The sequence below is a fragment of the Diceros bicornis genome, chromosome 26 (assembly GCF_020826845.1).
Source record: "Diceros bicornis minor isolate mBicDic1 chromosome 26, mDicBic1.mat.cur, whole genome shotgun sequence".
Classification (NCBI taxonomy): domain Eukaryota; kingdom Metazoa; phylum Chordata; class Mammalia; order Perissodactyla; family Rhinocerotidae; genus Diceros; species Diceros bicornis.
In genome coordinates, this window is record NC_080765.1 from 43,810,668 (window position 1) to 43,835,691 (window position 25,024).

A 25,024-nucleotide genomic window follows, 5' to 3' on the forward strand; every position below is an offset into this window, starting at 1 on the left:
GAGGAGGGGCGGGACGAGCGGACGCAGCGCTCCGGCGCGAGAGCAGCGGTGGACACGGCGCCCGAGCGCTCAGCGCCCGCGGCTGGTGCCGGCGGCGTCCCGGGCGAGCCGGCGCGGGCGGGTTCGCGCAGCCGCCTCCCGCATCTCAGGGCGCCCGCAGCGTCGCGACCAGGGGCGGGGCGGGCGCCAGGTCAGCCAATCGGCAGCGGGGATGGTAGCCCGGGGGCGGGGCGGGAACCCGCTCGGCCAATCGGCGGTGAGGGGTGGGTCAGGGCGCCGCTGCGGACGGACGGCGGGCGGACCGAGCGACCAGCGGACGGAGGGCGGGTGACTGTCGCTGGGCGGCGGGCGGCGGCGATGGCGACGGCGATGGCAGCGACGGCAGCAGAGCGAGCGGTGCTGGTGAGGCGCGCGGCCCGGGCGGGGGCGGGGGCCGGGGCGGCGGGCCCGCGCGGCTGACAGCAGACCTGTCCCCGCAGGAGGAGGAGTTCCGCTGGCTGCTGCACGACGAGGTGCACGCAGTGCTGCGGCAGCTGCAGGACATTCTCAAGGTAACGCGCCCCGCGCGGGCCCGCCGCCCCGGCCCCCGCGCCGCCCCGGGCGCCTCTGCTGTGCACGCAGACCAGGCCTGCCCGCGGCGGACGTGCAGTCCAGCCGGGGACCCGCAGATAGTGACCCAGTTCCACAAGCAGCTGTGTGAGCGCGTTGGGCCCGCGCCAGCCCGGGGTCGGGGAGGGCTTCTTTTGGAGTTGTGACATTTAACCTCAGATCTGAAGGACCGTAGCACTGCGAACTCTGCCAAGTACTCAGCCTCCCTGGGCCTCCCTTTTGCCAAAAGGAGATAACAGTAGCGGCCTCACAGGAGTGTTGTGAAGATAGGCAAGCCAATCCACTCATAAAAATGTCCAGACACTGCCTGATACGGCCGGAATTGCGGCTTACCATGACTGTTGCCCTTCCCCGACTCTGCTCCCCATAGCCGAGCACCTTCACCGAGCGAGGCCGGCCTCTCCGTTCTGTATCCCCGCGTTGGCCACACCGGAGGCTCCCAGGGAATGTGGAAGGAGCAGGTGTCGGCCCAGGCAGGACCTGAAACTCAGGCTGGGGGGGGGGGAGTTGGGAGGGGCCTGGGAATGGGGCTTCTGGAAGGAGCACTGGGCTGGATGAGGGAACCTTTACCCCACTCCCCTCTCCCCACCAGGAGGCCTCTCTCAGATTCACTCTGCCAGGCTCAGGCACCGAAGGGCCTGCCAAGCAGGAGAACTACATCCTAGGCAGCTGTGGGTGAGCCAGGGCTGGGCGGAAACTAGGGGGATGGGCTCCTCCGGAGGGGGGACGCCTGGGATACCCTCTAGGAGAGGTGGCACCTCCAGAGGGTGTGCAGTGGGACAAGTGGTGGGACAGGCTGGACCATCCTGTGACAGCCAGGGGCAGCCTGCTGGGAGAGCCAGGTGATGGGAGGGGGCAGCCGGAGGCACCGCTCTGACCCCCTCGTGTTGTAGCACAGACCAGGTGAAGGGCGTGCTGACTCTGCAAGGGGACGCGCTGAGCCAGGCGGTGAGTCCCCCAGCCCCTCTCCCCTTCCCGTGTGCTGCCGGAGGAGCCAGTGGGGAAGGGCGTGGAGGCCTGCCTATTCCAGCTCTGCCACCGGCTACCTGTGTGACCCGCGGCAGGGTCCTTGATCTCTCTGGGCTTCGGTTTCCTCGTTTGTAAAATGACAACAACCCCCCTAACCTCCTCATGGGATTGGCATGTGGATTCAGTGAGAGGTGCCGGAAGGGGGATGCTTTGCACACGGCCCGGCCGGAGTCTGGGCCCAGTGAAGCGTGGGCATTGGCAGGATTAGGCTGGCCCCAGATCAAAGTGGAATCAGCCAACATCTGAGCTCCTTCTGCACCCGACCCTGTGCCAGGCGCCAAGGCATGGGGGAGGTACCTCTCGCCCACGGGTGGGTGTCCCATCTGTTGGCCTGTACAAACATTCCCGCTTTGTCCACAGTCACACGCCTCTTCCCAGCCCAGGCCACCTTCCCCTTTCTGGCTTCTTTCCCTTTCATTTCTTTGTGGTTCCTCTTGGGCCTGCCTTGCTGTTTCCTGACCTCCCTGTTCTTCCCCCAAATGGCCAAGGTGTTGAGAGACCTTCTGTCCTATGGAGTGGCTGGGGCCTGAGCCACCACACACCCCTGGTGTCTGCCCCCGGCTCCAGGGCTCAGCGTGGCCAAAAGCAGGAGGGCGTCCCTCTGCCCGTCTTATCCCACTCTTGCCCATCAGGACGTGAACCTGAAGATGCCCCGGAACAACCAGCTGCTGCACTTCGCCTTCCGGGAGGACAAGCAGTGGAAGCTGCAGCAGGTAACTGGGCCCTTCCCCGGCGGGCCTCAGGCCACAGGGCAGGCAGGGGCAGGCCCTCGCGGCACTGAGGCCTCCCGGGGCTGGCGGCCCTGGGCCCTGGGGATTCGCAGCAAGCCTAGGAGGGAGTTTCCTAGCAGCTAACCTGGGGCGGGCAGTGCCTGGGGCTCCAGAGCCCAGCCCTGTGAGAGGTGGGGAACTTGTCCTGTCTGTAGGCCCCCAGGCCGCAGTGGGAACCACAGGGGTCCCCCTGAACAAGGCATTCCCCTGCTCAGAGCCTCCAAGGGCTTCCCATGGTTCTTAGGACGAAGTCCCTGCTCCCTACCAGCTTCTGTGTGATTGGGCCCCGTCCTCTGCCCCATCCCCTCCCTTCTCACTGGCCACCAGCTGTGTCCACCTCAGGGCCTTTGCTCGTCCCTCTGCCTGGAGTCCTCTCCCCTGGCTCTTCTTATCACACGGGCGATGCTCAAGAGTTGCCTCCCTGGGGCTCCCCCCACCCCCTCCTGCGGGACCCTGTGTGCTTCCTTGGGCAAGTCTAGCAGTCAGTGGTCACCTTGTGCCTTTACCCCGTTACCATCTGTCTCTCCTTTAGAAGGTGAGCTGCGTGAGGCAGGGACCAAGCCTGTCCTTGGAGGGCAGCACCCAGCCAGGGCCTGGCCCTTGGAGGGGAGGGGTTGGGTGACTCGGGTCAGGCAGGCAGCACCCAGCCCTCCCCTCTGAGGACGACGGCCCCTCGGGGTGGGGGCATGTGAGCTGGGGGCCCGGCGGCTGTGGCTGCCCTGAAGCTGATGCCTCTCCCTGCCGAGGCCCGGCCCCCTGAGCACTCGGTGGGCGCTGTTTCCAGATCCAGGACGCCAGGAACCACGTGAGCCAGGCCCTTTACCTCCTCACCAACCGAGATGAGAGTTACCAGTTCAGGACGGGCGCAGAGGTTCTCAAGGTGAGCTGCCCACAGGGCGGGGCAGCCAGGTCCCTGGCCCTGGCCCTGACCCCTGACCTGGCCCCTGTCGATGTACACATGTCCGTCCAGCCACAGGCAAATGGCTCACGGCCCAGGCTCCAGTATCAGACCTGGGGTCTGATCCCAGGGCCTCCACTGTAGGCTGTGCAACCTCGAGTCTCTTGCTTAGCCACTCTGTGCCTCAGTTTTCCTACCTGGAAAAGGGGGACAAGCTGTAGTGACTACTAACTGTGATAATCTAGATAAAGTGGCTCTTAGTAAGTGCTCAGTAAATAGTAGCTGCTAGTGGTAGTCCCAGCAATGGCACAAACCTTTGTAATAACAAAGTGAATTCACACAGCCTCGTGGGAAGAGCTGAGCCTGGATGCCCCAGACTCATGCTTTAGCTCTGCTCCTGACTTGTGTGTCCTCAGGTGGTTCACCTACCCTCTCTGGAACTCTGGTTCCTCATATGAAAACTTGGAACTAAATGGACTAAGGTCCCTCCCGGCCATGTGATTGCCCTGGGAGTAGGAGGTGCAGCCCCATCCCTCCATCCAACAGTCCTGCCTTTCCTGGGAGCCAGGTCATCCCGGTGCCCACGGCAACAGCTGGAAGCATTGGGAGCTGGGGCTCTGAGAGGTCCAAGCCAGGGCTTTGCTATGTGGCAAAGTGAAGGGATGAGTTCCAGATGGTTCCGCTATTCAGTGGCTATGTGACCTTACCCCTTCTGAGCCTCAGTTTCCTCACCTGTGAAAATGGGGCCGGTGCCCACCTTAAAGCCTCAACTCAGTAGTCCCATCACCTCCTCCAGGAAGCCCTCCCTGGCCCCTTGGACCCAAGCCGGATTAGGGCCCCTTCTAAGCTCCTTTATTGCCTGTGCCCCATCCACAAAGCCCTCGTGCCCCTGGGACTAACTCCCTAGATCTTCGTCCTCCACTGGACCAGCACCCAGGGTCCCGTGCAATAGAGCGTCCTGGATGGGTGGTCTACAGTGCAGATGTCCTGCTCCCCTCCCCCAGCTGGAGCCCAATCACCTGCATCTTTATCAAGCCCCCCCTGCTTTGGGGCTCAGGCCCTGAGACCCCGACCACCCAGGGCAGGAGCTGGGAGCTACTGGAACCTTGTTGCTCCCTGATGCTGCGGGGCGGGGGTTGGGTGTGGGACTGGGCCCCGCCCTGCTGCCCTCGAAGCAGCGGTGACTAGCCCCTCCCCGCAGCTGATGGACGCCGTGATGCTGCAGCTGACCAGAGCGCGCAACCGGCTCACCACCCCGGCCACGCTGACTCTGCCTGAGATCGCCGCCAGCGGCCTCACGGTCAGTGCCTCGGGCCAGCCCCTGCTCCAAGAGGGGGCCCACGGCGGGGCCCAGCTTGCCCTGGGAGGGACACGGGGGTCCCAAGGGATCCTGGAAGCCCCACATCGTCATCCATCCGAGTGCTCTGTTGAAGCAGTTTTCTGGGATGGGGTCCTTGGCTTCCATCCTGTGTCTCCCAAATATGTCATCACCCCGGTCTGGGTCAGTGGTTCCCAAGCCCGGCGGTACCTGGGAAGAGTCTGGAAGCCCCAGTCCATGGGATGGGGACGGGGATCCCCCCAGGTGTCTCCGGGGTCTGTGCCTACCCGGTTCTCATCCCACCTGCCTGCCCGGCTCCCCCCAGAGGATGTTCGCCCCCGCCCTGCCCTCTGACCTGCTGGTCAACGTCTACATCAACCTCAACAAGCTCTGCCTCACGGTCTACCAGCTGCACGCCCTTCAGCCCAACTCCACCAAGGTGAGCGCCCCCGTGCGGCCTCCACCCTCCTGCGCGCACCCTGCAGCCCCGCGCCCTGACGGGGCCGGTGCTCTTCTGCCTAGAACTTCCGCCCCGCTGGAGGTGCCGTGCTCCACAGCCCCGGGGCCATGTTGTAAGTATGCCGGCCCCTCCCCACCCGAATCCTCGGCGCCTCTGGGCTGGGGGCCAGGCTGGCGGCAGCCCTCAGGGAGCCACCCTCTCCCGCCAGCGAGTGGGGCGCACAGCGTCTGGAAGTGAGCCACGTGCACAAGGTGGAATGTGTGATCCCCTGGCTCAACGATGCCCTGGTTTTCTTCACCGTCTCCCTGCAGCTCTGCCAGCAGCTCAAGGATAAGGTGGGGCCCTGGGGGCTGCGGGCCTGGGCCGGGGACCCCCTCCCAGACAGACTGGGCCAGCCAGGCAGCAGGCTGCTAAGCCCCTTCATTCTGGGGGGGATTCCAAGGGCTCCTGTCACGACTCCAAAACACCCCTAAATCTTCAGGCCCCTCCCCGCTGCACACACCAGGCAGACGCACCACGGCGTTGCTGGGCAGCAATATCCTCTCCCTGGCACACTGCCCTTGGATGACCTTGAATCTCCCCTGGGTCATGGAGGGTGCAGCAGGGGCCGGGCCCCCAGCCCCACACTCACCATGTCCCCCACCTCCCGCCCTCCCCAGATCTCCGTGTTCTCCAGCTACTGGAGCTACAGGCCTTTCTGAGCAGAGCACCCCAGGACCCTGTCCCCCGGGGAAATGGCCCCTGCCCAGGGGCTCCTGTCCCCCCACACACACCCCTCAGAGTGCCGGCCAGAGCCAGGCCCTGCGGGCTATTTATTTCCCTCTTCGCCCGTCCCGCCTGTCACATGTGCACAGATGGTAATGACCAGGGGGACTGCTGGGAGGGAGGACGCTGGCTTGCTTTCTGTTTGGGATGGGAGGGTCAGGAAGGCGGCCAGAGGTGGAACATGAGGTGGCCCACATTCCGAGCCCTACAGCAGGAACCTTTAGACTCAGGGTGGGGCCAGGCCCAGGGTTCTCCTTCCTCCCCACGGAGCTGCCCGTGATGGTGAGGGGCAGGGGTGGTGAGGGGCGGGGGTGGCCCTAAGCTGTGAGTTGGGAAGGAGAGAGGAGAAAACGGGTTGGCTCAGCCACCCCGACAGGGCCTCTCAGAAATAAAGAGCATCCAACTTTGCCTGTCTGTCTGTCTGTCTGAGTGGGGACCAGCCTGGGGGTCCCTGATGGTCGGAGCCCGGCGGAATACCAGTATCTGAGCGCCTGGGCTCCCTACGCCACCTATGAGAGGGTCCTCTCAGCTGCTGAGGGCCCAGGGATGGTCACAAGGGCTGGGTCTGAGGTTCAGGCCCCGAGTTTGAGCCCAGCTTCTCCTCCCTTGGGCAGTTGCTGGGTGGTCTCCAGCACGTGACTTGAGGTCTCCTGGTGACAGTCATGCCAGCTGAGGCTGTGAGGGCCCCGGTGGGCACCTAGATGAAGCGGTGCCGCGCTCTGCCCCCCCCCACCACCCCCAGGAAGCTCAGAACATACTGCAGACTCAGGCTCTGGGCAGACAGGCCGTTGTTACTGTCGCCCCGCAGGACACATGGGCAGAGGGGCTGGGGGACTCGCCACATTAAGGTTCCAGGGCCAAGTTGTCCACTCCCCTGGGGCTTTGCTGCAAGAGAGGCACAGGGGGGGCCCAGTGGCTTCACAACTCGGTTCCCTGCCTGCCCCTCTCCACAGCAGGCCCAGCACCACCCCCCCGCCGCCCCCTCCTCTGCCCCTGTGAGTACGGCTACCCAGTGCCTGCCCAGCCCAGGAGGCCCGCAGGGCTTACCTTTTTGGGGCTCACCTTCTGGGATCTGGGGGGGCGGCGGCTACAGCAGGTGCAGCAACAGCAGTGGATGCCAGCAAGCAGCAGCAGGAGGAACACGGCGCCTGGGGGCGGGACAGGTGTCCAGATAAGACCCTGGCCCTGGGCTGGGAGGCTGGTGGGGGGCCAGAGGCAAAGGCCACACTCACTGACGAAGACGAGGAAGATGATGAAGGCAGCGGTGTCCCACTTGGACTGGAACGGCTGGCGGCTGTTCAGTTTCCCCAGCACATCTCGTGCTGTAGTCTCTAGGTCCTTCACCGACAAATCCATCTCAGCTGGAGGGTCCTGGGTGCTACCTGCCCCAGCCCCCCAGAAAGCCGCCTCAGAACCCTGGGCTCCTCTGGGGCCGGGCTACATCCCGGCCTCCCGCAGCCCAGCCCTAGCCCTGCCCCTGCCCCCTCCCACAGCACCCCTCTAGGCCCCAGCCCCTACCCCAGCCCCTCTTCTGCTCCTCTCCTTGCCCAGCCCTTCTCCTGGTCCTGACCGTGACCCTGGCCTGGGCAGCACCTTCACCTCCCTCTCCCCCGACAACCCCGCTCCTAGACCTCCAGCTGCCTCGAGCTCCCCAGTCAGGCAGGTCCTGGGTCCTGGGAGCACAGACTACTTCCTGCTTCCGGATCCACACCACCTGAGGCCTTGGCAACCAGCTCCAGCCCTCCGCCAGAGCTCAGGGGAGGCGGGGCCTGCCTCCTGACAGCAGCAGGTGCTGCGGGACCCGGGGAGGGGGCCCCGGCCGTCAGCCTCTTATTCCAGAGGTTTTTCACTTTTTCTCAGTAGAGCAGACAAGCGGCCTGGAACGCAGTGGGCACTCAGCCACTGTTGACTTCATGAATGAAGGAGAGACAAAGAAAAGAGAGAACGGAGGAAGGGAAGAAGGGAGAGGATGAGGGAGGAAGGTAAAAACGGAGAAAGGAGGGGGAGCCGGGGAGGGGGGAGTTGTTTCCGTCTTCGGGTGGCTAGGAGGTGCTGGCGTCATGGTAGCCGTCTTTGGGGTCCGTATTCTCTCTATTCTCATCCTCACAGTAACCCTTACGAGACAATGGTTGTCGTCTCTCAAATGAGCTATTCCCCCAGAACTTGGGGCCTGGGGCCCCTGACCCCGCCCAGCGAAGCTGCTCTCCCTCCTCCCTTCTTTCAGAGCGCAGACGTGTCAGGGGCCAGAGACTGTGCTCAGCGCTTGAGGTTGGCTGCAAACCAGGTGCACACAGTTTCTTGTTCTTATGGTCCAGCAGGGAAGAACATGTTGGCTAAGGTTAGACTCTGCGCTTAACACTATCCGTCCATTGCCTAGTTTATTCCTCCTGGCCATCCTAAAGTGGGTATTATTGCTATTCCCATTTTACTGATGTGAAAACTGAGGCCTTGAGAAGTTCGGCAACTAGCTCAAGTCATACATCCAATGTATTCATTTCCCGTCGTCGCTGTAACGTACTACCACAAACAGTGGCTGAAAACAACACAGATTTATTGTCTTACAGTTCTGGAGGTCAGAGTCTAAAATGCGTCAGCAGAGTTGTGTTCCTTCTGAAGGCTCTAGAGGAGAAGGCGTTCCTTCCTTTTCCAGCTTCTAGAGGCCACTCACATTCCTTGGTTCATGCCCCACCCCCATCACTTCAATTTTTGCTTCCATGCTCAGGTCTCTCTGATTCTGAGCCTCCTGCCACCCACTTATAAGGAGCCCTGTGATTACACTGGCTCACAGGATAATGTCCCCATCAAAATCCTTCAGCACGTCTGCAGTCTCTTTTGCCCTGTAAGGTAACATATTCACAGGTCCCAGGGATTAAGATCAAAACATCTTTGGGGGTCATGATTCTGCCAACCACAGCCAGTGAGCAGAGAAGCCGGAATCGGGACCCAGGCATTCAGATTCCAGATACCTTGACCAGCATGTTATAGGGTCACCTGTGCTGGCATCCCCATCTCATACCCCACATCTCCTCTGTCCCATTCTGAGATCTCAGATTCCCATTGCACAGGGAGGGTAGTTTTGAAATGACTGGAGTGTTCTATTGCAAAAAGGGGGGGACGGGGGTGCAGCCACTGTGGAAAACAGTCTGGCAGTTCCTCTGCAAGTTACACAGAGAGTTGTCATACGACCTAGCAATTTCACTCCCAGGTACGTACCCAAGAGAACTGAAAACAGGGACTCAAAGTCTTGGACTCATGTTCAATAGCAGCACTATTCCCAATCCCCAAAATGTGGAAACAACCCAAGTGTCCATCAACTGAAGAATGGATAAACACACTGTGGTCCATCCAGACAATGGAATATTATTCAGCCATAAAAAGCAACGAAGCACTGACACGTGCTTCAAAGGGTATGAACCTCGAAAACATGATGCTCGCTGAAAGAGGCCAAAGGCCACACAGTGCATGATTCCATTCAGATGAAATGTCCAGAACAGGCAGATCCATAGAGACACACAGTACTTAGTGGTTGCCAGGGGCTGGGGGATGGGGGGATGGGGCAAGTGCTTAGCGGTTGTGGGGTTCCCTTTTGGGGTGATGAACATGTCTTGGAACGAGAGAGAGGTGGTGGTGTTTCAACATCGTGAATATACTAAATGCACTGATCTGTTCACTTTGACATGGCTAATGGTTAGTTTTGTTATGTGAATTTTACCTCAGTTGAAAAACACAAGCCAGAGAGAAGTCAACAACTGTGGCCCCTGCCCCCCAACTTGCCTGGCTGCGTGGACAGGAGGCCCACGGTCCCCTCCTCTCCCTGCCGACCCTCGGCCTTCCTGTCCAGACTCCCGGGTGCCTTGTTTCTTGTTTGTCGTTCCCATCGTGAAAGTAAGACCTCCTCATTAAAGAAAATCTGGGAAACCCCGACTTGTTAAAAGGCAAAACCCCTGTGGAACTCCCAGACCCAAGCAGAGCAGCGATGGGGAAGAGGCAGTGGCAGGACGAGTTTCAGGCGGGTCAGGCCCCTGGACTCGGATCCTGGTCCCAGCCCTTAACACCCACCAGTGTGTGACCTGGGGCATGGTCCCGGACCCCTCTCTGCCTCAGTTTCCTCATCCGTAAAAAGGGTGTGTGAACAGTATCCACCTCCTCGGGGTGTTGTGAGGATTGAGTGCAATAATCCACGTAAATGCTTCCTTAGCAACGGTGAAACGCACTAGAAAATGTGCACTAAATGGTGTGTATTACTCTCGCCCAACTTGTGGGCAAGTCCCTCCGGTCTTTTGTTTTTGTGTGTGTCCAGCTCGCCTGCCATCCTCACTCGGCTCAGATCCCTTTACCCTCGGCTTTTCCCGATCAACACGGCCAAGAGCACCTTGCCAGTGCTGCTTTCAGTGGACCTGATCTTCGGTTCGCAGTGTAGGCGCCCGCTGAGGCTTTCTTCCTTCCCCCCCAGTTTTTCAGAATCCCACAGCACTCACATGGGGTGGTTTCCTGGAGAAAGCGTCTTCTCTGCAGAGAGCCTTGTTTCCGTAGGGGACATTCCCAGAGGCGAGGGTCTGCTCCTGTTCAAGGTCACGCACAGTCACTGGCACTGCTCAGTGGTCGGCACACCACGTTCTCATTTGCTTTGGTGAGGAGGCCGGTCTCGCCAAGGCCCTCAGGAGCTGCGCGGTTGTAGCTTAGGAGATCTCTCTGTTGGGAATGGCACCGTGTTCCATGGTGGGCTCTGCCCCTGTCTTCCCACCCCGGGCCCTGCCCAGCCCCACTCCCGGCCTCCGAGCCTTGAAAGTGACGTTTCAGCCTCTGTGGTCGGCTGTGCAGAAGGTGGGGGACTAGAGGCACACAGGTACAGAGGGACAGAGGCTGGCTGAAGCTCAGACGGTTGAGGCGAGTGGCTTGGGGCAGAGTTGGTAAGTCCCCGTGGGCAGAGCGGGGTTGGCAAACCACCGCCTGCTTTTGTAGATAGTTTTCCTGGCACTCAGCCACCTCCGTCCCTTTACTTGTCCGTGGCTGCTTTCACACTGCAATGGCGGAGCTGAAGAATCGTTGCAACAGAGGTCTTATGATCTGCAAAGCTTAAGATCTATACGATCTGGCCTTTTATAAAAACCATTTGCCGACATCAGAGACAGGATTGCTTAGGGCTTGCAAACTCAGGTGCCAGGAAACACATGAGAAAGAAATAACTGAGTGAGATGGACTTGGTATAAGAAACATCTTATCATTAGGGAGGGAGACATTAGGGAGGGGTGAGGACTGTGGCAAACTGGAACGCACATGGCCCATCTAAAGAGGGCAGCTCAAGTCAGCTGTGGGCTGCCCCTAGAGTTGCCAGGGCCTCCAGTCTCTAAGATCCATTGGAAATCTAGATGTTTGTGTGAACAAGAAAAGAGGTGGTCAGGGGCCAGGCTGGTGGCACAGTTGTTAATTTCATGCACTTCGCTGCGGCAGCTCAGGGTTCACAGTTTCAGATCCCAGGCACGGACCTACACACCACTCATCAAACCATACTGTGGCGGCATCCCACATACAAACTAGAGGAAGATTGGCACAGATGTTAGCTCAGCAAGAATCTTCCTCACCAGAAAAAAAAAAAAGGAAAGAGGCGGCAGGCGGCAGAGGATGTGGCCTCAGATTCCAGCCCCACCATTTCCTCGCTATGTGACCTTGAACGACTTGCTTGCCTCTCTCTTATCTGTAAACAGGGGGTAGTGACAGCACTGACTTCATAGGGCTGTGATGATTATTGCACAGGTTGACATCCTAGGGCTCCTAGAACAATACCACGCACAGACTAAGTACAGAGTAAATATTTGCTAAATCGATGTCTTAATTTTTCAGTGCTGGCAATTTAAATCACTATGGTGCCCGCAATGGACAGGTCAGAATAAATGCACGGATGTTCTGCTTTCCGGCCGTGGGTCACGGGTCTGCTTCCCCTGGCAGAGTGGTTCGGGGCCTTAACTTGGAAGTCGGAGGGACTAGCTGAAGCCCAGCCTTGGGCAGGGGAGCTGCCCTGGGGCCCTGGGCTCCTGTCTATAGTACTAGGCCAGGGCCATTGTGAGGGTCACAGAGTAGTGTCCCTAAAGGGCCTGGAGGAGCAGCTTACCTGTCCCTGCCCTCAGCTCCGTGCTACAGAGGACCCCCCAGGTGGGGTGACCGGAAGGGGGTGCAGTTCAGATTCTTCAGTTAACTGTCGCCCTCTCCCCTCCCCCTCAACACATACACCGGGGTCCGCCAGGACAGGGCAGCTCCCCGAGGCTTCCACAGGGACCCAGGGCCCCCAGGTGCCACCGAGGCTGCTCCTCTCTCTCTCTGTCCCCCACAGGTCTGGCCCCTGGGCTCTGCCAGGCCAGCACGCTCTGCAGAGGGGGTGTCTGAGCAGAGAGCCTGCCTGGGCCGTGGGTGGGGGCGGGACAGAACCCTGGGCTGGCGCATCTCAGGGTGGGGGGTTCAGTCTCCCCAGGGGGCACCTCTCACAAAACCCCGTGGACCATGGGGACCTGAGGGATAGACAGATCAGGGGGTGCACCGTGGGAATCCCTGGAAGCAGAGCTCAAGAGTCATGGCTCAGAAATGAGAACTCAGGTGGTCCCCTCTGCAGCCCCAGTGACAGCCTCTCCCCACCCCACCCGCATGACAGGCATCGTGGTGCCCTTGGCCCCATGGACCCTCTGAGGCAGTCCCCCTCCCCCTGCTCATCGCGGCCCTCCAGCCCCAGGACCCCACCCTGTGAGACGCTTGGTTACGTCGGCATCGAGGCTGTACTGGACCAGCTGAAGATCAAGGCCATGAAGATGGGGTTCGAGTTCAACATCATGGTGGTGGGTGAGTGAGAGGCAGGGTGCTTGCAGGAGGACAGACCAATGGGCATGACCCTGTGGGCCTGGGTGTGTCGCCTCACTTCTCGGGGCCTCAGTCTCCCCATCTGTGAAGTGGGGCTGATGGAAGCACCTCATAGGGGTGTTATAGTGGGAAAGCTGGGAAACACTGAGTCGTTAAAAGACAGAAATCACCCGTGAAGCCCAACCAAACCCAAACAGAGCGATAGAAGGGGAGGCCGTGGCAGGAAGTGGTGAGCACCCGGATTCAGATCGTGGGCCCAACCCTAAACCCACCAGTGTGTGACCTTGGCCCCGGTCACACACTGACCCCACTCTGCCTCAGTTTCCTCATCGGGCTTAGCACGGTGCCTGGTGTTCAGGGGGTCCTCCATGGGTCAGTGTATCTGGAATTGCATTTTTATACATGCAAAATTAATTTTGTAGGTCCAAACTACACTTTTAACAAAATAAACTAGATACAGCAGAACATAAAATGTCAGCGTGTAGCACAGATTAAGGGTATTATCCTACAGCAGCACTGTGCTTAGAGATATAACATGAGCCACATACGTAATTTTTAAATTTCCCAGTAGCCACCTTTACAAAAGTAAAACGAAACAGGTGGAATTACTTTTTTTTTTTAAGTTTTATGTATTTATTTTTTCCCCCAAAGCCCCAGTAGATAGTTGTACATTATAGTTGCACATCCTTCTAGTTGCTGTATGTGGGACGCGGCCTCAGCGTGGCCGGAGAAGCGGTGCGTCGGTGAGAGCCCGGGATCCAAACCCGGGCTGCCGGTAGCGGAGCGCGCACACTTAACCACTAAGCCACGGGGCCAGCCCACGGTGGAATTAATTTTAATCATCTATTTTTTTAACACAAAATTTTCCAAACTACTATAATCTCAACATGTAATCCATGTAAAAATTTATCCGTGAGATCTCTTATGTTCTTTTTGTCGCACCAAGTCTGCAAAATCTGGCTTGTACTTGCCACTGATGGCGTATCTCAATGCAGATCCGCCGTATTGCAGGTGCCGATAGCCAGCTGGGGCAGCACAGCCCTAAGGACTGCTGCAGTTACGTACACAAGGGTGTGTCCTGCGTTGTGATGTAGATGTTTCCTACTGTGGCGTGATCCACAGAGTGTGAGAAGCCCCCACAGCAGGGAGAATGGACCATCTACAACCACAGGCAGCATGGGTGAATCTCACCAGTGTCGAGCGAAAGAAGCCAGACATAAAAGAGCACATGCTGTGTGATTCCCCAAGCTAAGGACGGGCAGAACTGCTCCCTGCTGATAGAAGTTAGGAGAGTGGCTGTCACAGGAGGCAGGGTTAATATTGCGGAGATGGGGCATGAGTGGGCTTGGGGGGTGGTGTGCGTTCTGTCTCTTGATCTGGTGCTGCGTACACGGGTTGTTTAATTTGTAAAAATGCGTTGAACTGCCCATCAATGGATGAATGAATAAACACAATGTGGTCTATCCACCAATGGAATATTATTCAGCCAAGAAAAAGAATGAACTACTGATAGATGCTACAATGTGGATGAACCTTGAAAACATTATGCTGAGTGAAAGAAGCCAGACTGCCTGAGTCTATTTACATGAAATGTCCAGAATAGGTAAATCCATAGAGACAGACAGTAGAGGAGTGGTTGCCAGGGGCTAAGAGGTAGGGAGCATGGGGAGTGACTGCTAACGGGTATGGGGTCTCTTTTTGGGGTGATGAAAATGTTTTGGAGCTAGATAGCATTGGTGGTCGCACAACACTGTGAATATAATAAATGCCACTGAATTGTTCATTTTACATGGCTAGTGGTTAATTTTTTATTACATGAATTTTGCCTCAATAACAAAGAGGGGTAAACACTGAGGTGGACACAGAAGACAGGCTGCACTTTTCTGTATGTAGGTTATACTTAGAAAATGGTTAACTCTCTAAAACAATTTATTAAGAGTGTGAGAAACACGGCCTGAACCGTCCGCCATCATTGCTGTGGTCTGCTTGCCACAGGGCAGAGCGGGCTGGGCAAGTCCACGATGGTGAACACGCTGTTCAAGTCCAAGATGTGGAAGTCCACCCTGCCGGGCCTGGGAGTGCCCACGCCCCAGACCCTGCAGCTGCAGTCAGTGACCCACGGTGAGCGACCCCTCATCCCCCCGCCCCGCCCCTCCCCGCCCGGGTCCAATCTCTCCCCGCTCCCCCTCCCTCCACAGTCATCGAGGAGAAGGGCGTGAAGCTCAAGCTAACTGTGACCGACACGCCCGGCTTCGGGGACCAGATCAACAACGACAAGTGGTGGGTCTTGGGAGTGGGGGCCGAGCCCAAGCTTCCCCTGCCCCTGCCCCTCCAGCCTCTGGGAAACAGCCTGGTCCTGGAGCCACCGGGCTGCGGCATCTCTGAGCCTCAGTTTATTCGTCTGTATAATGGGCATACCCAACTCTTCCTCCAAGATGGGAGGGAATCAAGTATGTAAAGGTGTTAACTTGCTGCCTGGCACACAATAACCTTGCAACAAAGGTTATGGGGACAGCGGGGGTTAGAAGCCCACCCTCCAGAGTCAGGACCCCTGGGTTAGACCACTTTCTAGCTGCGTAACCTGGGACTGGTCACAGAAGCCTCTGAGCTTTTGTTTCTTTCTTCGTAACTTGGAGTTACAAGTTGGGGTGACGACTCCCGCCTTGCAGAGTTGTTCTAGGCTCTCAAGGAGGGCCGAGGCCACACACACACGCGCACACACACAATCAGGCCTGGCTGCATAATTTGTGGGCCCCAGTGCGATGACATGTGGGGCCCCTTGTTCAAAGGTTATTAAGAACTGTAAGACCGTGACCACAGAGCGTTCAGCCATGCGTGGACCCTTCAAAGCACGGAGCCCTGTGTGACCGCTCTGCGCGCACTCCGTGAGGCCAGCCCCACACACAGCACTCCCCTGAGCACTTACTTTGTGCAAGCTCTGTTCTGGACCCAGGAATACAGCAATGAACAAAAGCGATGAACATCCTCGTCTACATGGTGTTTACACTGTCACAGGGGTGAGGGACAGACAATGAACAAAACAAATAGGTTATATGGAGGGTGGGCCTGAACTCTATCATCCAAACAGGCCATTTCAGAGAGTGACAGGGTACAGACCTGTAGCGGGGTGCGATTTTAAGCAGAGTGATCAAGAAAGACCTCCTGGAGAAGGTGACATTTGGGCACAGACTTCTAGGAGCTGAGAGAATGAGCTGTGCGGACATGCGCAGGACGAGTGTTCAAGGCACAGGGCAGCATGTGCAAAGGCTCTGAGGTGGGATGGGTTGGTGTGTTCGAGGAAGGCTGGTGCGGCTGGAGGGGCGTGAGCGATAGGGAGGGGAGAGGAGAGGGCCGGCAGGAAGCAGCAGGGAGATGGTGCAGGGCCTTGTGGGGCAATGGAAGACTACTAGAGGCCGAGCAGAGAAGGGACGTGATCTGACCCCTGCTCTTACAAGGATCTTCTCCGCTGCTGTGTTGACAACAGGCTGGCAGGGAAGGGACCCAGAGAGAGGAGTCAGGAGACCCTCGCTAGGGTCCTTGGTGGTTTGAACCAGGCGACGGCAGTTTCTCTCCTTTAATGTCGGCCCCTCCCCTAGGAAGTAGGTGTTCTATTGTCCCCATTTTACAGACGAGGAAACTGAGGCCTCAGCTCAAGAATGGCTCCCCCACCGTCTCTCTGATGATGCAGGGGAGTGGGGGGAGGGTACTTAGGTGACCAAGGGCCTCAGGTTGTGTGAGACTGAAAGTGCCACGTCCAGAGAACCCGGGCGATTGGTCATCCTAAGGGGAGGCGGGGTGGGGCTCCTGGGCATGGTTCTGAGGTCGGGTCGCGTCCTGCCCCAGCTGGGACCCGATCCTGGGCTACATCAATGAGCAGTACGAGCGGTACCTGCAGGAGGAGATCCTCATCACCCGCCAGCGCCACATCCCCGACACCCGCGTGCACTGCTGCGTGTACTTCGTGCCGCCCACTGGGCACTGGTGAGGTGTCTGGGCGGCCGAGGGAGGGCCACCTGCAAGGGGCAGAGGGGAGGAGGAGGGATCCTCAGCGCGGGCTGTGGGCTAGCACTCCCTCACTCACGTACCTGCTGCTGCCGCTGCCACCACCATCGCTGCCCCGCCCAAGCAGCCTGCGGCCCCTGGACATTGAGTTCCTGCAGCGGCTGTGCCGGGTGGTGAACGTGGTGCCAGTGATCGCCCGGGCAGACAGCCTGACCCTTGAGGAGCGAGAGGCCTTCAGGAGCAGGGTGATCTGGGCAGCTGGGCAAGGCTGGGGTTGGTGGGGGTGGGGAGGGAGCAGAGTGCAAAGGGTGGGCTGAGGTCACCTCTGTGCGGTCCCCAGATCCAGCACAACCTGAGGACTCACTGCATTGACGTGTACCCGCAGAAGTGCTTCGACGAGGACATCAATGACAGGATCCTCAACAGCAAGATCAGGGTAGGAGGCCGTGGGGGGCCAGGAGGCTAGCAGGACCAAGGCCAGGTGATTTCCTTTCCACTCATCCTTTCCATCTGAAGATTCATCTCTCTCTACAAGTCGGGGAAAGTTCATATATTTCTAGCAGGTGTGAATCTCCATCCATCCACAAACTCAAGGTGAGCAAGAATTAGGTCACATCAACAACCCACAGAATGGGAGAAAGTGTTTGCAAATGATGTATCTGATGAGAGACTTGTGTCCTGAATATATAAAGAACTCTTACAAATCAACAATAAAAAACAAATAACCCAATTTAAAAATGGGCAAAGGATTTGAATAGACATTTCCCCAAAGAAGTTGTACAAATGGCCAATAAGCACATAAAAAGATGTTCAACATCATTAGTCATAAGGGAAATGCAAATCAAAACCATGAGGGGGGGCCAGCCCCTTGGCTGAGTGGTTCAAGTTCCCTGTGCTCCGCTTTGGCAGCCTGGGTTCCCAGGTTCAGATCCCAGGCACAGACCTACTCCACTCATCAGCCATGCTGTGGAGGCATCCCGCATACAAAATAGAGGAAGATTGGCACAGATGTTAGCTCAGGGCTAATCTTCTCAAGCAAAAAAAAAAAAAAATGAGATTGGCAATAAATGTTAGCTCAGGGCGAATCTTCCTCACCAAAACAAGACCACGAGAGGGGACTGACCCACTGGCGTGGTGGTGAAGTTCGGGCACTCTACTTTGGCGGCCCGGGGTTCACAGATTCAGATCCCGGGTGTGGACCTACACACCGCTTATCAAGCCAGGCTGTGGCGGCATCCCACATACAAAATAGAGGAAGATGGACAATGTTAGGAAAATGTTAGCCCAGGGCCAGTCTTCCTCACACACACACACACGCACACACACACACACACAAATGACCACGAGATACTACTTCCCTCTACTTCACACTAGGATGGCTGTTATCAAAACGACAGACAATAATAACAAGCGTTAGTGAGGATGTGGAGAAGTTGGAACGTTCACGCACTGCTGGCGGGAACGTCACATGGCACAGCTTCTTTGGAAAACAGTCTGGCAGCTCTTCACAAGGTTGAGCACTCAGTTACCATATGACCCAGCAATTCCACTCTTGGGAGCAATGAACCCTATGTCCACATAAAAACTTGTGCGCGAACATTCATAGCAGAATTATTTGTAATAGCCAAAAAGTGGAGACAATCCAAATGTCCATTCACTTCTGAATGGGTACGAATGTGGTGTATCCATAAATGAACGGTATTCAGTCATAAAAGTGTGTGAAGTACTGACATGCTACGACATGGATGAACCTGGAAAACGTGACGCTCAGTGTGAGAAACTGGACACAAAAGGCCGTATATTACATGATTCCACCATAAGAAACGTCCAGAACAGACAAATCTCTAGAGGTGGAAGGTAGATGAGGGGTTGCCGGGGGCCGGGGGTCAGGGTGAATGGGTAGTGACTGGTACAGGGTACAGGGTTTCATTTTGGGGTGATGAAAATGCTCTAGAATTAGATTGTGGCGGTGATCGTGCCACCTTGTGAATATAATACTAAAACCACTGAACTGTACTTCCAAAAGGGCGAATTTTATAGTACATGAATTATATCTCAGTAAAGCTGTTACAAGAAAGAAAGAAAGAGGGAAATAGCTCATGTCTTCATTTTCCCTGAATCAACTGAATTCCAACTCCAAGCCCCTATCGTGCTGTCCTTGTGGTACGTTCAGCGTAACTCCGTCTGGACCCTTCGAAACACCTGGGTGAGGCCTGGGACTCATCATTCATAGACGCCAGGCCTCAACCCCCTCCCCCAGGGACCCTGGGAGCCTAACAGCGCTTTTGCTTGGATTAGAAAAAGGCAGCAGCTTCCTTCACAGATGGGGGCCTGCACATGATTTCAGCCCTACTCAGCCTCATGGCCAGGTGCCTTTGTGCAGTACACAAACCGCACATCTGTACATGGAGGCCCTGCCCACCACCTGGCACCCAATTTCTACACATTCCCTCTCCCCTTCCCCACTGGAGCAACGAACAGGATTTCCTGTGCAAGATTCAAAGAGCCTTGACCTTCACCAACTTCTGCTTTCTGTCCTGAGGTGGGCAAAGACAGCAGCCTGGCCACAGCTGGAACAGAGCTGGGAGAAATACAAGGAGAACATACTCAGATTGACATCTCAATAAATCATCCAGACGCATAAGATTTATTGAGGATTTACAGCGGGCTGGCTCATAATAAGTGTGTAACAGATAGTTATTATTATTAGCATCAATTTACTCCCTGTCACAAGCTAACTCTTAGAAATAAAAACAAACCCAGATACAGCACTTCGGAGTTTAAGAGTCTGAATCTCCACTTGCGGCCACGAACAAGTAAGCAACTAGAATTTGCAACAGGGCTTAGCAAACTTTGTTGTGAAGGGCCAGATGATGGTAAATATTTCAGACTTTGTGGGCCAAGCGGTCTCCGCTGGGGTAGCGTGAAAGCAACATAAACAAGAGCAGATGAGCGGGCCGGGCTGTGTGCCGAGAAACTTCACATAGGAAGACGAGCGCCGTAGGTCGCCAGCCCTGGTTTACAAAGTCACCCCTTTTAACCCCCATAAAGGTTGAAGGTAATTGTCGCTCCCGTTTCACAGTAAGAGATTTGACATTAGCAAGATTATATTATTAACGTGGCTACAAGTCATGACAGTTTCCAAGGGTGCTAACCCTAAATTATGCTAAGCACTTCCCAAACATTCACAAAGCCCCGTGTCAGTACTATTGTGATGCCCATTTTACAGATGAGGAAACTGAGGCACTGGTTAGACTTTGCATCTTCTGACTCGTTAGATACCTTGTGCTCCTTCTACCTCTTTCTCTCCCCACAAAGCACAGCGCCCCCCTTCCTACCTCAGTGTGTTTTCTCCCCACCTCCCCAGCGGGGCCAACCCTTCCATCTCATCCCCTGCCTGCAGGACCGGATCCCCTTTGCAGTGGTCGGGGCCGACCAAGAGCACCTGGTGAACGGGAGGTGTGTCCTGGGCCGGAAGACGAAGTGGGGCATCGTTGAAGGTCAGTGCAGGGACTGTGGGGAGGACACGGGTGGGAACGGGCTGAAAACCAGGGCACGCCTACTGCCTTTGGCATCCTTAGCACCCCTCACAGGGCCCACGTGGTTAAGCCCCAGAGAGGAAACAGACAGACCTGGGCTCAAGTCCCTTTGTGCAGCTGGGAGGCCTCGGGCAAGTCACCTCTCTGGGCCTCAGTTTCCTCACAGTAAAACGCACGTCACGGTAACATCAGCCTGATGGGGTGGTTGGAGGGGGCAGAGCCACTGCTTTGCACGAGGCCCGGCACCCAGGAGGTGCCCTATTTGCTCACCAGAATTTATTGTGGGCCTACTATGTGCCGGGCCTACTATGTGCAGTTCCTGAGGGGATACAGTGAAAGCAGGGCCAACAAGGTCCCTGTCCCCACAGAGCTGACGAGACGACGGGGGGAAGCAGCACAATGGAGGAAATTTGTGGGGTGCCTGGGGGGCTACCTGAGGAAGCAGAGGCAGGCCCTGGTGAGGGGGAGACTGGAGGTTGAAGGAGGAACAGCCAGGGCCCGACTCCCCGGTTTTTGAATATAGTTATTGAAAGTAGAATGTAATATATGTTATATATGGTATAATATACAGAATATAATATAGTAATTATTAAGTGTATAATAATAAATGCTCAGTGGATTCATTGATTCGGTAACTGTTTGTGGGAGCCGCCTGTACCAGGTGCTAGGGACATAGCAAGGAATGCATAAATGAATGAAGAGCAGGAGAAATGTGGGGAAAGGGCAGTGGTGGGTATCAAGTGGTGTGCAGCATACAGTGGGCGCCTACTCGGTGCTCACCGAGGCCAGGGCAGGCCCGGCAGAGCCCGCACTCAGTGTCGTGTTTTGCAGTGGAGAACATGGCGCACTGTGAGTTTCCCCTCCTGAGAGACCTGCTCATCCGGTGAGGGTGTGGGGAGCCCAGGGGGCTGCAGGGCCCCGGGGGGCACCGTGGCCAGCCCGGGCTGACCTACTGCCGTCTCCCAGCTCCCACCTCCAGGACCTGAAGGACATCACCCACAACGTCCACTACGAGAACTACCGCGTCTACAGGCTCAACGAAAGCCACGTGCTGCCCCGCGGGCCCGGCTGGGTGAACCTGGCTCCGGCCCCCACCGATCCCCCTGCCACTCCCGGGCCCTGGAAGGTCCGCCGGCGGGCCCACGACAGTTCTGACGAGGAGTGCTGAGCACCAGTGAACCCCAGGTCCCAGGGGCTCCCCGAGTCCTCGGCGGCCCCCCAGCACACACCTGTGTACCAGAGCACGTATTAAAGGTGGACACTGCTTTTTATGAAAGGCTGTGCTTTGAAAACAAAAGGCGTTTTGTAAATGACTTCTTCGAGCTATCCTCAAATGAAAGTATGGCTCTTTTTTAAGTAACAGCATGAGACCCCCCAGCCCTCGGGAGTCTTGAAGACCTGGAAGGGCGTGCCTTGGACAACCAGCCCCTTCTGCCCCAGAACGGGAGCCAAATTCCAAATCAGTCTCCACCATCTGTCTGACCCTCCCCCCTGGCACAGGGCCAGGCCCAGGGCACCATAAACACTTAAAAACTCCCCATTTCTGGCCATCTTCCCCCAACTCTGTGCCTCCCTTCTGCCGTACTCTTTGCTCTGCCCCAGCAGACCAGCACGGTGAGAAAAGAGCTCCAACTCTGGAGTCTGGCAAAGCTGATGTGAAAATCTCCGCTCTGCCACTGACGAGCAATGTGACCCTAGAAAAGTCACTTATTCTTCCTGGGCCTCAGTTCCTTCATCTGTAAAATGGGGACGATAGTATCGCCCACATAGCGCCATTGTGCAGACAAAAGAGTAACTCATGGAATTGGAGAGAGCATGGGTCCAGGGCGGAGGCTGTGCCTGCCAAATGTGTGAGCTCTTCCCAGTGGTACTGAACCTCTTAATCCCAGGTCCGTGCCCAATGTGCAGTAAACCAATCACTGAGACATCGGTGCTTGGAGATGGAGAAAGGTTTATTCAAATTGGCCAAAACGAGAATGTGGGAGAATAGGTTCTCTCAGATCTGCCTTATTAACAAGAGAAGAAAGCAGGGGGTCTTCATAGGTCTAAGGGGCTTGGGAGGAGGAGTTTCAGGGAAACAAAGGGAAAGTCCGTGTTTCTTTCACTTCAGATAAGACCTTGAGCAACTAGACTTCTTGGCACCAGTGGCAGCTGGGGTCAGGTCATCCAGCAGTCATAACTTCCTTAAAGGCATTCTTTTTCTTCTGCAAAACAAGCTCATAAATCCTTGTGACCACTGAGTCACCCCTATGGCTAAAGAAGAAAACAGCAAATTAGCAAAGCTCTAATGATGCATGGGCTACGAAGCAAGCATTTGGGCTCAACAAATACATCTAACAGAGATTGAGGTCCTTTATCTAGGATTTATGTGGGTACTCACTTCTTTTCATCTGTGGCTGTGTCGGGAACAAGGTTGAAGGGTAACCATGTTCTTATGGAATATTTACAGTAACCTTCAGGTACCCGGCTTCGCCAGGACTCTCTGGAACCCTCAAAAATAAATGGACTACGTGGAAGCCCACACAGAGGGGGCCAAGGCTCAGTTAGTTTGGTAACAAAAGGACGGGCGACTCCTTCAATCCAGGGAGCCAGTGCATACTCAGGCTCCTGTAGGGAGAGAGCATGTAGTGAGCATTCGATAAGTGACAGTGGGGAGGAGCAGTGTTGTTCCAGCTGTATTGGGGTCCTCCAGAGTCACAGAACCAATAGGACATATATACACATGGAGATTTATTACAGGAATTGACTCACACAGTATGGAGACGAGAAGTCCCACAATCTGCCATCTGCAAGCGGGAGACCCAGGAAAGCCAGGGGTGTAATTCATTCCAAGTCCGAAGAATTGGGGGGCCAATGGTCAAAGTTCCAGCCTGAATCCAAACACCCAAGAACCAGGAGCACTGATGTCCAAGGGCAGGAAAAGATGGATGTCTCAGCTCGAGCAGAGAGAGCAAATCCACCCTTCCTCCCCCTGTTTGTTCTATTTGAGCCCTCAGTGGACTGGATGATGCCCGCATAGGAGAGGGTGATGATTTTCACTCAGTCTACCGAAGCAAATGCTAGTCTCTTCTGGAGACACCCTCACAGACACACCCAGAAATAATGTTTTACCACCTGAGCATCCCTTGGCCCAGTCAAGTTCACACATAAAATTAACCATCACACCAGCTAAAAGTTACCTCCTCTGGGAAGCCCTCCTTGATTTCCCTAGGCCAACATACTCGCTGTCCTCACTGTGTATGTATCAACTGGTTTGTTTTCTGGCGAATCTTGCCCATGAGACTGAGAGCTCTGTGAGGGCAGAGATACGTCGGCTTCCTCCTGCACGTGACAGGTGCTCAGGACTCGGCTGTTAAATGAATGAACCCTGCAACACCTGCTCCAGAGCTAATTACCCGTCAATTTCACAAACCTGCTGCCTCCAGGCTTGGGGAACTCCCAGAGCCTGTGGGGACCCACACCATCCACACCAACATCTTGGAGTTGGCATGTTGCTACACAGGGGCTGAGCACATTCCCGAGGTTAAGATTAGCCCTAGGCAATATGGCAACATCTACAGCATTTCAAAAGCACACACCCTTTGGCTCAGCAGTTGCATTTCTAGGAACGGATCTCAAGGATAGACCGGGTTTTCTCAAACCTGGGCACTGTTCACACTTGGGGCTGGACCCTTCTTTGTTGCAGGGGCTGTCCTGTGCACCGTAGGATGTTTAGCAGCATCCCTGGGCCTCCACCCACTAGAGGCCAGTAGCACTGTCCCTCCAGCTGTGACAACCAAAAACATCTCTAGACATTACTAACTGTCCCCTGGGGGGCACAGTCTCCCCGGTTGAGAAGCACCAATAGAGGTACCCAGTGTAGTAAAGATGAGAAACAGCCTACCTGTCCACCAGCAGTGAACTGGAAAGTAAAGCACGGGACTTGCGTACTGTATGTATCAGTCTCCTGTGGCTGCTGTAACAAATTAGCACCAACTGGGAGGCTTCAACAACACACTTTTATCCTCCCACAGTTCTGGAGGTCAGAAGTCTGAAATTCGTATCACTGGGTCAAAATCGAGGTGTCAGCAGGGTTGTGCTGCCTCTGGGGGCTCTGGGGGAGGATCCACTTCCCGGCCTTGTCCAGCTTCTGGAGGCCGCCAGCATTCCTCGGCTCGTGGCCCCTGCCTCCATCTTCTTCAGTGGTCACATTGCCTTCTGTAGTCAAATCTCCCTCTGCCTCCCTCTGATGAGGACCCTTGCGATTACATCAGGCCCACTGCGATAAGCCAGGATCATCTCCCCATCTCAAAATCCTTAATCATCCAAAATCCTTAATCTGCAAAGTTCCTTTTGTCATAGAAGGTAAGATCTTTATAGTTCTGGAGCAGGAATTGGATATCTTTGGGGGCCATTCTTCAGCCCACCACACCACGGAATATAACATGGTCCTTAAAAAGAATGTAGCAGGACATACACTGTATGATCTCACTCATACGTGGAATCTTCTAAGAGTCAAACTCATAGAAATAGAGGGTAGAATGGTGGTTGCCAGGGGCTGGGGGGTGGAGGAATTGGGGAAATGTTGGTCAAAGGGTACCAACTTGCAGTTATACGATGAATCAGTTCTGGAGATCTAATATACAGCACGGTGACTATAGTTAACAATACTGTATCATATACTTGAAAGTTGCCAAGGGAGTAGATCTTAAACGTTCTCATCACACACACAAAAGGATAACTCTGTGAGGTGACAGAGGTGGTAACTAACCTTATCGTGGTAATCATTTCACAATATACACTTATATC

At 56.0% G+C, this 25,024-nt stretch overlaps 3 protein-coding genes across 5 annotated transcripts; 2 read left to right on the forward strand and 1 right to left on the reverse strand.

The window, feature by feature from the left end:
* Positions 1-280: 280 nt before the first annotated feature.
* On the forward strand, positions 281-6,257 carry ROGDI (rogdi atypical leucine zipper). Of its 2 annotated transcripts, XM_058570118.1 has the most exons (11): positions 281-402; positions 480-551; positions 1,202-1,284; positions 1,503-1,557; positions 2,271-2,351; positions 3,193-3,288; positions 4,508-4,606; positions 4,950-5,063; positions 5,147-5,196; positions 5,293-5,419; positions 5,744-6,257. In XM_058570118.1, the coding sequence occupies exons 1-11, from the start codon at positions 358-360 to the stop codon at positions 5,783-5,785; spliced, it is 864 nt and encodes a 287-aa protein (XP_058426101.1). In that variant the 5' UTR covers positions 281-357; the 3' UTR covers positions 5,786-6,257. The 2 variants fall into 2 exon arrangements, with proteins under 2 accessions (XP_058426101.1, XP_058426102.1); XM_058570119.1 differs by lacking the exon at positions 5,147-5,196.
* Positions 6,258-6,620: 363 nt separating this feature from the next.
* Positions 6,621-7,519, reverse strand: SMIM22 (small integral membrane protein 22). 2 transcript variants are annotated; one of them, XM_058570121.1, is made up of 4 exons: positions 7,481-7,519; positions 7,082-7,231; positions 6,912-6,997; positions 6,621-6,734 (listed from the first exon to the last, which is right to left on the reverse strand). In XM_058570121.1, the coding sequence occupies exons 2-4, from the start codon at positions 7,203-7,205 to the stop codon at positions 6,693-6,695; spliced, it is 252 nt and encodes an 83-aa protein (XP_058426104.1). In that variant the 5' UTR covers positions 7,206-7,231; positions 7,481-7,519; the 3' UTR covers positions 6,621-6,692. The 2 variants fall into 2 exon arrangements, with proteins under 2 accessions (XP_058426104.1, XP_058426103.1); XM_058570120.1 differs by having other exon boundaries at positions 6,897-6,997.
* A 4,992-nt stretch (positions 7,520-12,511) lies between these two features.
* Positions 12,512-21,404, forward strand: SEPTIN12 (septin 12). Its single transcript, XM_058570593.1, has 9 exons — positions 12,512-12,677; positions 14,691-14,816; positions 14,894-14,975; positions 16,539-16,676; positions 16,825-16,942; positions 17,038-17,133; positions 20,101-20,197; positions 21,068-21,119; positions 21,203-21,404. Exons 1-9 carry the CDS (start codon positions 12,515-12,517, stop codon positions 21,402-21,404), a joined length of 1,074 nt encoding a protein of 357 aa, XP_058426576.1. The 5' UTR covers positions 12,512-12,514.
* The last annotated feature ends 3,620 nt before the right edge of the window (positions 21,405-25,024 follow it).

Excerpts from the sequence above, each read along its gene's own strand:
- ROGDI (XM_058570118.1), top strand. The coding sequence starts at position 358 with ATGGCGACGGCGATGGCAGCGACGGCAGCAGAGCGAGCGGTGCTG. Across the intron at positions 403-479 it reads CAGCAGAGCGAGCGGTGCTG|GAGGAGGAGTTCCGCTGGCT; the intron begins GTGAGGCGCGCG and ends CTGTCCCCGCAG. Across the intron at positions 5,197-5,292 it reads CACAGCCCCGGGGCCATGTT|CGAGTGGGGCGCACAGCGTC; the intron begins GTAAGTATGCCG and ends CTCTCCCGCCAG.
- SMIM22 (XM_058570120.1), bottom strand. The coding sequence starts at position 7,205 with ATGGATTTGTCGGTGAAGGACCTAGAGACTACAGCACGAGATGTGCTG. Across the intron at positions 6,998-7,081 it reads CATCTTCCTCGTCTTCGTCA|GCGCCGTGTTCCTCCTGCTG; the intron begins GTGAGTGTGGCC and ends TCCCGCCCCCAG. Across the intron at positions 6,735-6,896 it reads AGAAGGTGAGCCCCAAAAAG|CAAAGCCCCAGGGGAGTGGA; the intron begins GTAAGCCCTGCG and ends CCTCTCTTGCAG.
- SEPTIN12 (XM_058570593.1), top strand. The coding sequence starts at position 12,515 with ATGGACCCTCTGAGGCAGTCCCCCTCCCCCTGCTCATCGCGGCCCTCC. Across the intron at positions 16,943-17,037 it reads GAGAGGCCTTCAGGAGCAGG|ATCCAGCACAACCTGAGGAC; the intron begins GTGATCTGGGCA and ends TGCGGTCCCCAG. Across the intron at positions 20,198-21,067 it reads GAAGTGGGGCATCGTTGAAG|TGGAGAACATGGCGCACTGT; the intron begins GTCAGTGCAGGG and ends CGTGTTTTGCAG.